Source organism: Chlamydotis macqueenii, chromosome 1 (assembly GCF_036417535.1).
Source record: "Chlamydotis macqueenii isolate bChlMac1 chromosome 1, bChlMac1.mat, whole genome shotgun sequence".
NCBI classification, from domain to species: Eukaryota; Metazoa; Chordata; class Aves; order Otidiformes; family Otididae; genus Chlamydotis; species Chlamydotis macqueenii.
The window spans coordinates 94,360,544-94,377,328 of NC_141556.1; the positions used below are offsets into that span (position 1 = coordinate 94,360,544).

Below are 16,785 nucleotides of genomic sequence, written 5' to 3' on the forward strand. Positions count from 1 at the left end.
GCAGTACTACAAGCCACCCTACTTCTCCCCTCTCTTATCCTCAAGAATATCCACTTGATATTGAAGTCCAAATCAAATTTCAGCTGGAATTCTCATACGAATAAGGCTTTCTTATGAGAATTCCCATTCTTCACATTTTGAGTCAAGGTAGAAGTACTGAGCATAGCAGTTTGCAGCATCTTCTGAATGACATCATGCTCAGAAACACCTTTATGTAAATGCTTGAGGAAAATAAAAGAAATTCTACAATGTCTGTTAAGTCTTCTCTTCCTCTCTTTAAAAGGAGGAAGACTCTGCTGCTGCTTATTTCCTCCATTGAGAGCAATAATTCTTTGAGCAGTACATGTTTCTTCCAGCGTAAATTAGGTATCACTTTGCCTGCATTGTCTTGGGACTTTGGAGAATAAGCTTAAAATACGACTGAGAACAGGCAGAGATGCCATATACTGCCTCTGTGAAAACCCGAACACATGAAAGCGTATGCTTCAAACACAATATAATCCCTTGACTGAAAATTATCTTCAAATTCAACTTTCCAGCAGAGTCATAAAGGGCTCGTTGTGATGCATGCTGGATAGGACAGGCCCTATTCAAGCTTTTAACTAGCTTTATTCAGCAGATATAAAAGAAGATTCAAACAAGGATAATACTTTCCATCAACTCAAATTAGCAATCTTATTATTCAAGGCCCAAGGAAAAAGCTTGGAATTCAGTCAGAAATATAAACGTATGTACTCAATGTGTATTGAATCACTGTTGAAAGTTCTACCAACCTGCAGCACATCCTCTACTATTTCCAAGGAGAAGAGAATACCTCTCAGAAGAGTAGGTGGCAGTTTTTAAAAAAACAAACTGTTTCTAGTTTTACGAATGCCTAAAAGAATTTATTTGAGGCATAATGCTATTTGAGGATAGCATTTAAAAATGAAAACCTGATCAGTACCTTACTTTAATACCACAAAAGAGGAAAAAGTACTGTCAAATTGAGAAGCTATTTGATTAACTATACCAAATACTTACTAGATAGAACTATCTTATGATTGAAAGTCTTGCTCCAAATACTATCATCTATGTTGTCTTTAACTCCAAACTCATAAAGTGTGTTTGGCTTCAGATTGTCCACCACTGTCTCTGTAACTGGGCAAAGCTGAAAAACCCATTTCTTGTCTTTATCCTTTTCTCGGTAGCGAACTGTATAGAACCTGCTTGGAAAAAAAAAAAAGAAATGAATCTTTAAAAATTTTCTTCACAAAGAAATTCACTGCAACCATTTTCATTAGGAATGACTAAAATGACTTCTACCTACCATTGTTCTTGTTCTTTCTGGCCCCTTATGCTTATCAAGTATCAGAAAAGCCAGCATATCTTCCCTGCAAACGTAGTGCTAGCCCAGTAGTTTCCTAGATATATACATGCTTCCCCTCATGCAGACCCCAAGATTAGAAGCATCATATAAAGAGCAAAAGAACAGTCTCCTTTTCCACAAACAACTATGTGTGTGTGGTTCAAACCACAAACTGCAAGCTTAATTTGAAAGCCGTTTCTGTGATTCTGACATATGCCAGAACTACTCAATTGAATCATGAGTCTATTAGTCAGGAAGCCTTGACCAATTTCTCAACATCTTATATATCTGTCCAGGGGAAGGTGTTCCCCTCAAAATTAGTCCAAAAATATTCTCAAGGGAAGACCAGTAATAGTTGACATTTGTACAATACATTCCTCATTCAGTGATTCCATTATGCATTGCCCACAGTTCAAACAAGAAAGTGAACCAACACATTACTTTCAGCAGTTTAAATCAATAATGTGATGAATGCTAACAGATTATGAAATTTAAAAATATTTATACAGAAATTGCCCAATTCTATCAAGCAGCACCACCCTGAAAAAGTACAACTGCAGTGCTAAGCAGTATAAAATAAGGCAACATAAGTGGTGAGAGTTACAGCACAAGAACTCCACTGCCTGCTACAGTCTCATTTTCAATACACACACTGTAACACTGCTAGAATGAGGTGGAGTTCTCTGGTTTTGTAAAAACAAATCTCAAGGAGATTTGGAAATTTTAAAATCCAAGTATTACTGAGCATTGTATAACATAAATAAAGCACTTCCATTATCCATATCCATCTTACATTCACATCAGCTGAAAAAGGATGGATTTCATCCAATCATATTTTTCCACCTTTCAGTAAAGCAAATTGAGGCCACAAAAGAGACACAACTCTAAAACTCCAGGTACATGTCCAAGAATCATTCAGAAGCAAAAAGACATTTGGGTTGTGAGTTTTAATCCAGGTATTATATATGAAAATACAGGGAAAGAAAGGTAGGGACCTTAAGAAAACAACAACAAAAAAAGTTCTTTAATCAAATGAAAAGGTACCAAGTTGTAAGGTCCAGATTAAAGCTAATTAATGGAGCAAATATAATACTGTTAATGTATAAAGCTGCTTTTGCCACAGTTACAGAAGAGTACTCCCAGAGTAGAGTATATACGAAAGATGACTGTTAAGTACAAGGAAATTTTTACTTCATTAATAAAACACAACCTAAGACAAGGCAATCATGGAAAGTATTTTCACACACAAAGATTTACTTTATTTACATATTTTATCTCATAACTGTCAAATTTGTTTTCTTGGCACCAAAAATATAGGCTCTCCTGTTTTAGTTGCTACACTTCAGCTCATTCAGGTATTCCGCCAGGTTGAAAAAATTAATATTTATGTTGGCTCACGTGACTCTCTTCATTAGCTGTACTGCTTCACGTTCAAAGTCATAGTCTAACTCAAACCTTGGAAAGGAAAGAAATATGATAACTAGTGAATATTCTCTCTCCTCTTATCAGTTCCTGAAGTACCAAGTAATAATCTGTATCCTTACTTTTGTGGGCTGTGATCTACTCAAATTTCATATGTCAGGCAATATAAGTTCTAACTATCTGTTGGACTGACAAAGAATGTTTTTAACAATAAATTATCAGCAACATTAAAATTAGGAAAATTTCTCCTCCTTTGAGGAGAAATCTCTGTGACTTATCTTGAAATCTCTTACTTAAAATCTCTGTGACTAACTTGTAAAGGAGGTAAGAGTAACAAACAAACTACATCTGCAACATAAATGCATCTTGCTGGACCCCATATGGTCTCCTGGCAAGGGATTTAGAATAGGTACAGAGAGATCTGTGGTCAAAATGTGAATCACAAGTAGAAGTAGCCACCTTCTTCCAAGCTCACCTGAAAAAGGAAATTTGATTTGTTTTCATATTCACCCTTATCTTTTCCTAACTGTTTTAGTTGAACAGGGTAGAAATAAAGTGATTGTATGTGACAGAAAGAAAACAGTATACTGATTCATTTCAGTTACTTAACAGTTTAAATGAATAATTGCATCAGAAATGGGGAGGGGAAAAAAAAAACAAACCACCAAAAACTTGTTTATAACAAATAGGGTTTTAAGTGGTTGCTCCCACTTGTTTCTACAGTAGAAAATATTATGTGTCTGAATATGGTCTCCACACCTGCAAATTCCTTCTCCCTAACATGGATTAAAATACCAAGAACACTTGCATGTTAAAAACCATCTTTCACTAAAATTTAAAACTACTAAAAAATCTGACAAGAAGATTTTCATAGTTGTGCCAAACTATGCCATTAGAAATGGAAACATATAGCATAGAATAAATGTGCTCTCAACTCCAAGATTTCTAAGCCTGTAAAAACTTCACCAAGGGTGTAATTATTTCAGTGGAAATTTGCCATAACAAGTAACAAAAACACTGAGTGCGATGACAGAATTTCCTCAATCATTTCAATAAAAAGCAACAAAAATGAAGTTCCATTTAACAATTTGCAAGTCACAATCATTTGAGCATTAAAAATATCCAAATCGTAAACAATGTGCACTTTTGGGGAAAGGCAATCATTTGTTTATAGAGTATGAATTTGTAAATGTCAAGTTTTGTCATTAAAGAAACAATTCCTTGTTAAACCAGACCAACAAGCTGCCAAATGCAGTGCAATTTCAGTGCCTGCCTAAGAACACTCTATTGATTAAATTTTGTTGTTATTTTAATTTCTGCCTTTTTCAAACCTTTCATTCAAAAAAAAAATTATATCAATCAACACATATAATTTAAGACACGAGAAAGCAGTAAAATCCAGTCACCACTCATGTGTATCTATCCCCTTGTGGCAGTGACATACACACACAAAATGTGCTCAGCTGGCCTGCTGCGTGAATCAGAAGCTGCACAGCTGCTTCTCCTGCATTGCAAACATTTAGAGAAACCTCTCCATAGATTCCCCCCCAAAAATTATAGAAGGCAGGTTGAAATGGAGTACAGCCACACTCACGTTGAGGGGAAAGGTACACTACACTCTTTCTCAGATGAAAAACTTCCCATGGTTCTGCACGAGTTGGGGCAATGCCAGGCACAAATACAGGCTGGGCGGAGAATAGATCAAGAGCAGTCCTGAGGAGAAGGACTTGGGGGTGCTGGTGCACGAGAAGCTCAACATGAGCCAGCAATGCGCCCTTGCAGCCCAGAAGGCCAACCGCATCCTGGGCTGCGTCAAGAGAAGCGTGGCCAGCAGGTCGAGGGAGGTGATTCTGGTACTCTGCCCTGGTGAGACCCCAGCTGGAGTACTGTGTCCAGTTCTGGAGTCCCCAACATAAGAATGACATGGACCAGTTGGAGAGAGTCCAGAGGAGGGCCACAAAGATGTTCAGAGAGCTGGAGCACCTCCCCTGTGAGGAGAGGCTGAGAGAGTTGGGGCTGTTCAGCCTGGAGAAGAGAAGGCTCTGGGGAGACCTTATTATGGCCTTCCAGTACCTCAAGGGGGCCTACAGGAAAGACAGGGAAAAACTCCTGAGTAAAGCCTGTTGTGACAGGACTAGGGGTAATGGTTTTAAAATAGAAGGAGGTAGATTCAGATTAGATATTAGGAAAATTTCTTTTTTTTTACAATGAGGGTGGATAGAACACTGCAACGGGATGCCCAGAGAGGTGGTGGGTGCCCCATCCCTGGAAACGTTCAAGGCCAGGTTGGATGGGGCTCTGAGCAACCTGATCTAGTCGGGGATGTCCCTGCTCCTTGCAGAGGGGTTGGACTAGATGAGCTTTGAAGGTCCCTTCCAACCCTAACCATTCTATGATTCTGTGATTCTAATATGAAAAATTGTTTACGTGCGGCAGGGTCCTGATAGCTAATATGAAAGTAATACACTATTCAAGTAAAGTGTAATTGGAACAGTCCCAGGAATGCTATTCACAGCTGTGAATGTTTGATGTTTCAGCAAGGAGGTGGCACACCCAGTTACACTGGGTAAGAATTTATTTTCATCTAGATTCTCAGCATGTACAAAGACCTGACAATATTTAACTGCTTTTAATTTTGATTCTTTGTTTGTTTTGGTGGGGGATATGAACCGAGTACATTTTATCAGAACAATGTTTATTGAATAGCACTTGTATTCCTATTTACAACAAATAATAACAAAAATATTTCAGGGTTCACTTAACTTCCAGCTGGCACTCTATAAAACATTGGAACTCCTCCTTCCTCTACTTAACAGGCAATGTTTCACTAATTAGAAGACGCATCCAAGCAAATTGCCATGGGGACTGCAGAGAAATTTTACCTCCTTCATTTTTACTAGACGACTGAACAAATAATAAACTCCAACAATTTAAACAGAAGTTGTCAGAGGCAGGTTAGGGGTTCTGTTCCACTCAGAGTTAATTGTTGTAATAAAGCAAAGAAAAAATGCAAACCTAAACAAAACCCCCCCAAGCCCCAGTAAAGATATAGTCTACATTTGCCAAGACAGCCTCTCTCCATATGCATTCGTGCAACACCATGACATATTTAATGTTTGCATTCTTGAAACTCCCTCTACATTAACAAGCTTTAAGTATCCTTTTTAATATTCTGACCTGCCTCCACCTATAATACACATAAAATATGAAATAATGTCAGAAATTAAAAAAGCAAAACCAATCTCATCATTTAAAGGAGGCCACAAGAGTACAATACTACTCCATAGGCCCATCACTGTGCTGATTACTATACCTGCAAAGTCTATGTAAAAGATTATCAGTCCGATACAAAAGGATGTTTCTATCTTTGCCATGTTCAGTTTACATAGTTTGGTTTTTTTAAACTCCACATGCAAGACAGCGAAACTTTTTCTTTCTCATCTTAGAGCTAGCCTTTTTATTACACAAGAAACCAAAATATAATGACCATTTTAAAGCAGCAGCCCACAGGGTTTTTGCTTTTAAAATTAAGGCAATCTCACTTGCTGCTAAGAGAAGAAAAATTCTGGGATGGATAGGCCAAACATTAAGTTTTCATATATCAGTATGAATTACACGGTATTGCCAAGAATTCCAGTGCTATTTTTCTGACTGCTAACCAAATCTCTTTTCAGCCAGATTCCCAGAAAATGCTTGCACAGTCAAACACTTGGGCACAAACAGTTAGACACTGGAAATCTTATAAGGCAGATGGTTTTATGAGATTTCCAGACTAGGTCAGTTTGTATAAATATCATGGGTCTATTTGGAACCAGATCCAAACCAAAACTCCAAACAATTTAATCATGACTATTTTAGTCACATATAACACTAAACAAACAATTAAGCCTTGGAGATATAAGAACATTCCTGCTCTGTGATTTTGTGTTGCCACAGATAAAAGATTACACAACTTATTTCACTTTTGTGCACAGAAATGTAACCAGACTTTAAAAAAAAAACTATTAACATACACATATATTTACTTTAGTTATAGTTAGACTTCATTATAAGCAGAGCATTCATTTAGTGTTAGAAAGTGATAAAAGAAATGGTTTGAGCTATGATTTTTCAGACACTGAGTGTTTCTCAAATTGGCACATGAAGTTGATTATATTGTTTCCTTTTTATTGCCAAGTTTACTTTAAAGTAACAGACACTGACATATATAAAAAGATGGAAAGAATTATGTTGCTGATGGTTACCGGTTAAGTTTGCCAAGTCCTTTCTAATTTAGTTTTCACTTTTATATGGTCACTAACATTCACACTTTTCACTTAAATTTTTTAGCAGAATGACTGAAATGAAGAGTTAGATCTTCTAAGGAATGAGAGGCTGACCAGCAACAAATTCTTCCACATGTAAACAAGCTTTTACCATATATTCCCAGAGCAGTAGCACAAAAGCATCTGAAACTCAAAAAGCTTATTTGCTGCAGTATGTTTTCATTAAGGAATTCTGCTAAGTTTAAAATACATTTTCTATGACATTTGCAACACAAAATACGACTAAGTTAGCAGCTGCATAATGACACAGATTTGTAGATAGGCACAAGTATATCTTTCTGAATTTAGGGTTTTAAAAACTCTACTTCTATGTGCTGTACAACATAAAAGAGTAAGTATAGATTCTTCTCTGTTTTTCCCTCCCTCTTTATTATTCTTACTTTTTTTTTAAAGCATGAGACACTAATTAGGTAAAATAAAATCTCTACTCCTTGCCAATATGATATTAGGACATTTAAATCACAGGCAAAAAAAAATTTAAACAATATAAACGTGAATTTGTCAAAATTCTTAGCTTAGATATATTTCATGAAAAAAACCCCATACTTTTACGTTTTAAACTTCTATTTCACATGTATCTGAAAGTGTGAGTTTTTTTTTTCAGTACAATCCACTCGATACAGTAAAATATTGTATTCTACCTAGAAACCCTGTTTTTGAGTTGCAGGGAAAAAACATTCTCTATTCCTTCCCCCTGCTCCCCCTCTCAAAGATCTGAAGGTCAAACTCTGCATTTTCTGACCCCCTTCTCCCTTTTGGGAGCTGTGGAATTGTTCTAACCAAAGGAAAGACACAAAAAAAAGTCCATACAATAGTCTATACTCTCTTTTTCAGACCTTAATGGACACTAAACATAGCCACAGTCCGCTAATGGTTATTTGAACATTGAAAGGCAGAGAGGAAACAAGTCTCTCTACTTTCTTGGGAATAGAAAAAAGGAACTGAACATGACCATGCAGGAGCTTTTCATGACTTTACCATCCTCGCTCATCAGCTACCTCGTACTGATGTCAGAAAACAGAAGATGCTGAGAAAACTAACTCTACATTGTTGGTGGAACCTTTCTGGTGTTAGTTAGTTTTCATTAATTACATAAAACTAATCGCTTGAGTTTTCTGGTTTGAGTAATTTTGTTTTTCATTCCAGTGCTAAGGCTCTGACCAGAGATGATAGCAACTTCCAGCTTTAAAATTTGACCCCACAAAGAACTTTGGTCCACAAAAATGTCAGTGATTATCTTTACGTCCACAAGGAATTAGGGTTTGGGGTTATCTTACAGGAAATACGTAGCACTCTATTGGCTTTTGCCCTTAATCTCTAGAGAGATAAGCAACCAAAGAATGGTTTGTCAAAAAAAATGGCATGGGAACATATTCTTCATTAGAGTTTCTTAAAAAACACTTTGTAGGTACAGAAGAACACTATGTGCCCTCAATAAGCAAGTAACAATTTCACTCAAGCAATAAAACATACCAATGTTCTTTGAGAAGTTGACATCTCTTATTCAAAACTCACTTGCTCACAAAACCTGATCTTCTAAGGAATATCCCCCTGAGGTCAGACTCACACTAGAGAGAATCTTGGCCAACAGATCCATGCTGTTCCATATGGTTTTCATCTTCTGAGTCAGCATTATATTCAACTAACTTACATTATGCAATGTTTGTATAAAACCCTAACATCCATACAGAGATGGTAAAATCCGAGGCTGAGAACAGTGACTTCATTTGAAGTCATACAGAACTACAAATTCAAAACTTAGTGGGATATTAACTGTCAGAACTCAGTTAAGAGGTCATAATTACCACATGCTGCCAATGTCAAAGATTAGAAGTTAGTCACTGGACAACTATCTTGAGGATGATAACAGGACATTTCAACATGTCAGAGTAAAGAGATCACGCCAGATGAAAAAGGATCAAGTAACTGAAGTAGACTGCCCCTGCAATAGATAAAAATGTTGATGATTCTGTTATCTGATTTTAAGTCTTATGCTTTTAACATGATGCCAACTTGCTAAGGATGGGCTAGTTCCTAATTATTTCTTATAATACATTATTAATTACCCTTCAAATTATTATCATAAATTAATTGTTTTTCTTCTATACATTGACTAGAAGTATATTTGAATCCAATCTCTTCTTGTAAGTATAGAAATACACATCATGGTCATGTGGAGAACTGTTCTCATCATTTATACAAATCACAAGCATTATGATCCAGTAAAGGTAAACAAAAGAAGAGCATAATTTAAGTATTTTTTTCTTCATTAACTTTATTGCTATGTTTGTTTGCAAAATAGAAATCTGCTTATTGGTACATAACCATATTTTGATATGACTGTTTGTAATTTGATCTAAGTATTTTTAAACCAGCTACTCATGACTGTCAATTTATCTTTAGAGTTGAACTACAAGGAGATTGTAAATCAAAATGAACAATACAACTCTTATAGGCAAGTCCTTTTATGGATGCAAAAGGGAAATACATAGGTAGTACTTTAGTACTGACATTTCACTAAAATTGAGGGCACATTAAAAGTAAACACCTGAGAGGAATCAGCTAAGTAGAATAAACAACAACTAAAGAAAAGTTCTGGGACATTGACACATTGTGTCATTACTTGACATAAAGACATGGTAAAAGCAAGTCTCTCACACTGGAGTAAAAACATACAGAATATTTTCTAAACCTAGCAAGACATCACTAGCACTGCGCTAAGTGGAAAACACTACATACTATGTTAAAGAGTTTGTTCAAACTTTGAGTCAATGAATGCCCCACAAGAATATTCAGTTACTGAAGAGGAAAACACAAAGCTGATAAAGGCATTTTCGTGGATACCATACATACAGGATACGTATGTTTAAAGTGTTTTTCCTTCGTACTGCACAATGGGTGCTGTAACTTTGGTGCTGACACAGCACATAGAGAGGATAATTTCCATGGTAAAAACGGTGCAAAAACCACTATGTGGGCAGAACACTTTACAGGCTCTTCCATGATCAGCTCATTTCTTCAATTTCTAACTGTAGGAAACTATTCACTTTTTTTCTTGATGGAGACAGTAAAATGCAATCCTAAAGCAACTTTTATTTCTACTGAAAAAAATTCCTAATAAACATTAACATTGTTTTTTTCAATAGTGTTTGAAATTCTGGTTGGTGATGAAGATCCAAATTTGTTCATGAGAAATTTTTGAACCTTGAAAGGGGTTAGTCCAAAATTTTTGGGAAGTAAGAAAAAGGCCATATTGGCTACATGGGAGGGATTTTTTAACATAATCTATGTTTGATATCCAGTTTAATGGTATAAATTAGAGTTTTATTATCAACACCAAAGTAAGCAGATTCGAGTTTAGATTACACAGCTACAAATTAGACAAAAATTAGACAGATAAGGAAAAAAAAGTCTTCTCAAGAATGCAAAGATGCATTAAAAAAAACCCCAAAAGATGACAATTGCAAACCAGATGTAGACGGATCCCAAATATGGGTGCACAAAGGTTCTTCTTGGTTTTACAAAACACTGCTGAGTTGAATGGAACTTCACAGAATGTAAAAGAAAACAAAAAAAAATTTCTGTCACAAAAGGAAGAATGCAGAGAGAGCACCAAAATGACAGAACAGGGAAAACATCTGTATTAACAATTTCAATAATCACAGCAGATGAATTTTATTCATCTGCCAAGAGTTGCCTAAAATGTAATGGTGCATTTAACTAAGAAGTTACCCAACACTATGACTTCTCTTGAAATTGCTACTTGGTGAATCTTCCTGAGCTCCCCACCTACTGTACCACTCATTAAACAATTACAGCAAAACAAACATGTTATAGTAGAAGAGATCATATTTTACTTACAACAGAAAACTAATGAAAGCTTTACTGTATCAATATCGGGGAAGCAGTGTAGTGATAAGACCAAATACACAAAAAAAAAATAAAACAGCTTTTGAACAAGACATCATTACCCTACCATAGCACAGCAACAGAGTTATTTCACTTCTATTTGGCCAACTTTAAACCAATCTATTTCCTACGAAGTTTCTTTCAATTTATCCAGGTATGAAGGTAGAGCCAAGGCCATTGGTTTAAGAACAAAGGATCTAGTGTGAAACGGCAAGATTAGTACTTCAGCATGTAGATGTCTGACTAAATTTGCGCCCAAGACAAGTAAAGACTTGCAAAGCATTAATTTAAGTAAATGAGAAAACTTGCTTCACATTCAGAACCATTTCTTCCAACTTTTTATTTTCCACTGTCAAATTTATTTCAGCCACACCAAATAACTACACTGAAGTAAATCACGATCATCATAGAAAACAGTTTTCTGTTATGTTACCTGTCACTAGCACAGTTACTTGTTGCTGTCCAGTCATGTTTAGGGTTGACTAGGATGCCCCAAGAGAGAAACACAGAGGTTGGGGTGAGAGTGCCAACTACCAGCTGCAGAGGCTTTTGAGTCTTGGTCCGACCTATGTAAGAAACACAGAAGTCCATTTACAGGTTAGTTTCTCTCTCCTGCATTATGTTTTTGCAGTTGGACAATAAAGTAAATGAAGACCCACTTCTCTTCTAAACTTGAAGGGAAAGGTACAACTGTTATCTCTCTTTTTCACAGTCACCATTTCTAAAGTATGATTTTAAAAAGGGAGCAGAGTGTCTGGGATCTGTTTGTTGGCATCTCAATAAGGCAAGTGAAACATCTGCAAGGAAGGGAGACTGCACGTTCTCTGAAGCCAACTGAGCACGAGCAGAGGAAAGAAATGCAGAACAAAGTTGGCATAAAGGAAAGAAGGACGCAGTTAGCAGGCAGCAGAAGCACAGACTAAGAGACTACTGTAGAAACCAGGTATCAGACACATAAGCCTCAAAAAGACTGGGTTTTAGGTCCTTTCTGGCCTTTACAGTATGTATTTCAACCTAGGAAGAAAATGGAAGACTTCACTTTCAGACTTGCAGATCCAGGGTAAGCCTAAAGGAATTATTGCTATTATTTGGTGAGTAGGAGGGAGATTTGTTTACTAAACTTCATTTCAATTTTGTCTTATTACAACTTTTCGCTATTCCTCTTTTTTTTTTCAGTCTATCTTCTAGTTAAATCTAGTTTTTGAAAACGAACAGTGGGTGAGTTTGGCATGCTTAGTATAAGAACAAACTATATGCAGATTAACTTCAAAGATCTGGCTGTCTTGGACTGCATCATAGGTGCTACACAGACTTCAGGAAGTCTCTTTTTGCTTGTGACTGAAATAGTAACTTCTTCGCAGGATTCTTAGTGACACTGTAGTTATGTCCATAGATAATCCACACTTTCTACAACATTCTACATCAAAAGTAAAATAAAACCTAAAAAAGTTGTTTTACTTTTACCTGTAGGGAGATCTAAGTTGGTGTCTGTATCTGGGTGTCTGCATTTTTTCTCTTAACTACCTACTCCATTGAAAATGCTCAGCTTTTCCATGATAACTTTAACTTTGCTCTAAATTAAGTAGCACAACTGTCATATGGACAAGGAACTTTCTTTAAATAAAGATTAAAAGCTAATAGTTGCAAATAAAGAAATGATCTAAAGCAACTATTTCAAACCTGTAGTTTGTGGACTGCTACAATCCCAAGCAGAACCTTTGGTGTTTGAAAGATGATTAATTAAATTCATATATTCTTTACATCACATACTTCAAAAATCTAAAGGATCTGTACCTCCTCAAAATGTACAAGTGACCACAAATTCCCTGAAAGTTTATAAGCCACTGATCTCAGTGTTATATTTTTCACTGTTGTGAAACAGATCTGACTAACTTTCTTTTCATGCCATTTGAACTCTAATATCTCCTCACCTAACAAGCCCCAGTGAAAGTCTGATTTGTACTTTCAACCAATGTATATATGTGCATTTAGAAACATTAACCATGTGGGTTTTACTTTATATTTATGATTAATATGTTGCCACAAAAACCCCACAAACAAACAAAACCACTTTCTACACTTAAGAGGAAGTATGACATGCTTTGAAATGCTGTGGAACATACAATACTTCCACAAGGGCAAATGTCCAAGTAATTTTCTTGTTTTCTGGACCAGTTCCTATACTCTTTCTCCATTTTAAAAGAAACACTTAAAACAAACAGCTTGGTCATTCACCAAACTATCTGGCAAATTTGCTATCTATAGCAAAATCTCTTTCTTGATGACTTTTTGAGAAAACATGGAAAATATGTGAGTTTTAAGGAAAAAAAAAAACAAGCTCTCACATAACTTGAAATCATACTGGTTTTTGGGAGGACCTACATATGATTTTGATTATGACTCTTACTATGCCAAGAGTTCCCAGTTAGAGACTGCAATGATTTATACACTGTAAAACCAGGGATTACCTTGGTGATCATCTATGTTGATCTATACGATTGCAAACCATAATACTCCTCTATATTAATCACAGTTTGAATTACAGTGTCTCTTCTAGAAATGTAACCAGCCTTCATTTCTAAAATTAAAATTGCAGCAACTTGGGGTCTACCACAATTCTTGGTAATTTGTCCAGTTTAACTCTTCTCACTACTAAAAAGACTTTCTGTATATCTAGCTAGCATTAAACAATAACTACTCTTACACCTTTGTCTACTGGACTGAAAAGTCAGTTATCTGAAACTTGTTCCAAAAATCAGTTTCTGTAGACTACAGATACAAAATCTAATCATGTCCAAATAATGCATTGGGCACTTTTTTTTGTTTGTTTTGTGTTTATACACATATATATATGTATGTATATGTTGCATCTGAAAAGCAAAGAACTTCTCAAAATCTTTCCAGACATACTGTTTTACATCTGGCCAAGAGCATGAAGAAATTAATCCCAAGTAGTTACTAGGAATTAGAAAACATGTACATTTACAAATATCTTTTCAGAGAAACCCAGTAAAAGATTCTGTCTTCCTTCAACTACTTTAAGAAAGAGATGCAGTAATGGTAAAATACCTGAACAAGATTTCTTGTTATTTGAAACACGTGCTGGTCTTACTGAAACCAAATACCGTGGCTCTGCATCTGTAAATGAAGAAAGTGGCAGTTAATACAGACATGCTATTTATCTGACAAAGGGATTAACCTATAATTAATAAGAAAAAGTCCTATATTCAGTGAATATAGCTTGACATGTTATCCAATCTTTATGATCTTTAGGCATGTTTGCTTTAAGGTTTATTCACCAGTCATTCAAAAATACTCTAGCCATTAAGAAAAATAATACACTCATGCACAAAAGATTTGGCAATTCTTTTTGACTGGGACAGAACAAACCAGTGAACGTAGCAGGATACACAGGTAACATTTCAACACAAACATTAACTGGGAAAGGGAAAGGGAATGAAAATGCAGATTAAGAGGAAGAGGTGACAGCAAAACAGAAAAGTAAAACAGGCAAAGTAATAAGAGCAAAGCCTGAAGAGTACAACCAGAGATATCTACTCTCCTAACAGAAGAGTATTGTATTCCTACAATATTTTCTATATTCTGCTTCAGGCTATACACCTTAGTTTTCCTGTTGAAGCAGTTTCTCAGTAAAGAGCTGATCTATTCTGAAAAGAATAAACAAAATGTATTGACCATTTAGGAGCTCATACCCCATAACACTGATACTAAATCATTCAAGATTGACATGATCATCTGGTTGCAGGAAACAACACAATGTCAGACATGCTTAAGACAATCTCCACATGGGTTATTGGCTTGTTTTATAATTAGTTTTATATATTTTTTCCTGAGACTTATTATGAGCTTTACCTATTAAGTGCTTTGACAGTTTTGAATACTCTTTATGATAGCAAAGTTATTACTAACATTTAAGAGCAGGAGACTAATATTTGTGTAAAACTCACAAAGGGCTGTGACTTTGACTGGAATCACTGGGTACTGTTACAGTAGAAATAATGTTGCATGCAACAGGACAGAAACAGTTTAAGTGATTTTCTTATTCAATAAATTAATCTCAGAGACTAATTGTATTTTCCAGACTTTCTGAAATTGACATTTCTTTTAATTTTAACCCCTACGCATTTTCTCCCGGAAAAACCGAACCTTTGTGAAATATTATTTAAATCTTTACAGGAAAGACTCTCCATCTTAACTTCAGTTCAAACTTTTCTGTGCTACTTCCCATTAAAGGTTAAAATGCTTCATTTCAAAAAGCTAACAGAACAGACCATATTAGACAGAAAAAAAAAAATTGAAAAGCCCTTCCAAAGACAATAATTTTTGTCTTTCACATCAATTTCATCTGGAGAGCTTAAGTTTCCTTTCACGTACACAAGAACTGCAGCCATTCTAAAGGATGCAGAGTCATCGCTAGCTGAGTCAGTTGTGAACAAGCTTGGAAAACTTCTGAAATACTACTCTTCATAGGAAATAAGGAAACGAAGCAAACCAAGTTTTACACAGCCTAACACATTTCAGAGACATCTGAAGCAGTTTGGATGACACAAGCACACATGGTAAGAGGCCACAATTTCAGATATATTAATGTGTCTGGCTGGGGAAGGCAGATAATTGCACCCTGCAGCTTAACATAATAAATCCTTTGATTAAAACAATGCTGAGATGGTGATTTTAGCTTGGGGAATTCACCTTCAGAAAGAAGATTTTCCCTTACTCATGACATCAAATGTCAGAGATGTCTGCCCTTCTTGATTATTCAGACCCACATTCTATTCTCACTGAACAGCAACACAAGACAAGAAGTCATAGGAGCTTCAAAGAGATATCCATAGGCAGAATTTGGCTCGCCATAAACTGATCAAAACTACTTTAGCTACAGGTTTTTTACGAAAGGATTACTCTATGTAAAATTCTTATTCTAGGTTAGATACGTTTTTATCTAAATCAGTATGTGCTGATAAGAGATAGAATTTCCTCCGTATCTCAGTGTAACAGATACCTGGAAGTCTACCAGTTAAACAGAATCACTGAGAAACCATTCTGTTTTCTCTTACATCCAGATTTCTGTAAGAAGAGAGGAAGGAAAACCAGTACTAAATAAACCAAAAGCTGGCTGTGCTACTTAAAAGGCTGTACCAGTGTGAGAAAAACTACTTTAACTTAACTTCATTGATTCTGTGCATTTAAGTCACTGGAAAGCCATACTATTGGTGTACTTTAATTGTTTAATTATTGTTTTTAAATGGGTTTCAACTGCACCCAATATAAACATAACTAATATGAGCATTGAAAACAGCTGCTCAAAGCAGTGTGGAAATAAGAACTAGTTAAAAAGAAAGAGCAACCTCAAAGTGCAAATATATCTTAATTTCCAAAAACAAATGTTTTTTTTTAATATTTAGGGCAGCACAGAGTTCTTCTGTGATCTGTGCAAACACCTGGGAATGTCTGAAAGGACATGTGTAGCAATACAGAAATAGATTATCTCTTAGAAAATGTAGTAATAAACAAAGACTGTAAATGTCTCTATGCACATCTCAGAGCTCAAAACCTGGTATTTATCAGGAACAATTAGCTCTAACAGGTGTTTTTGCTCTGTAACAAAGTGCTCTCAGCAGGAATATTTTCTGTTGGGTGCTGCTCATTAAGCTTTTTTGTGGATTTAGCAAATGTTGCCTTAATAAGGAATACAACATATCCTCATTTCCCAGAGAACTCACAGTTCTTCTGATTATAATACAATCTATAATAGGAAGTATT

General features: G+C 35.7%; 1 protein-coding gene across 26 annotated transcripts in view; it reads right to left on the reverse strand.

Moving 5' to 3' along the window:
- The window catches only part of ABI3BP (ABI family member 3 binding protein), a 167,394-nt gene that overhangs the window by 118,020 nt on the left and 32,589 nt on the right, over positions 1-16,785 (reverse strand). For 24 of the 26 annotated variants that reach the window (XM_086762220.1, XM_086762180.1, XM_086762170.1 and 21 more), the window contains exons 3-5: positions 14,071-14,139; positions 11,435-11,567; positions 1,021-1,205 (exon numbers count right to left, since the gene is read on the reverse strand). In XM_086762220.1, the coding sequence (XP_086618346.1) occupies positions 1,021-1,205; positions 11,435-11,567; positions 14,071-14,139 (387 nt within the window). The remainder of the gene's footprint in view (positions 1-1,020; positions 1,206-11,434; positions 11,568-14,070; positions 14,140-16,785) is intronic. The other 2 variants (XM_086762305.1, XM_086762112.1) reach the window with 1 other exon arrangement.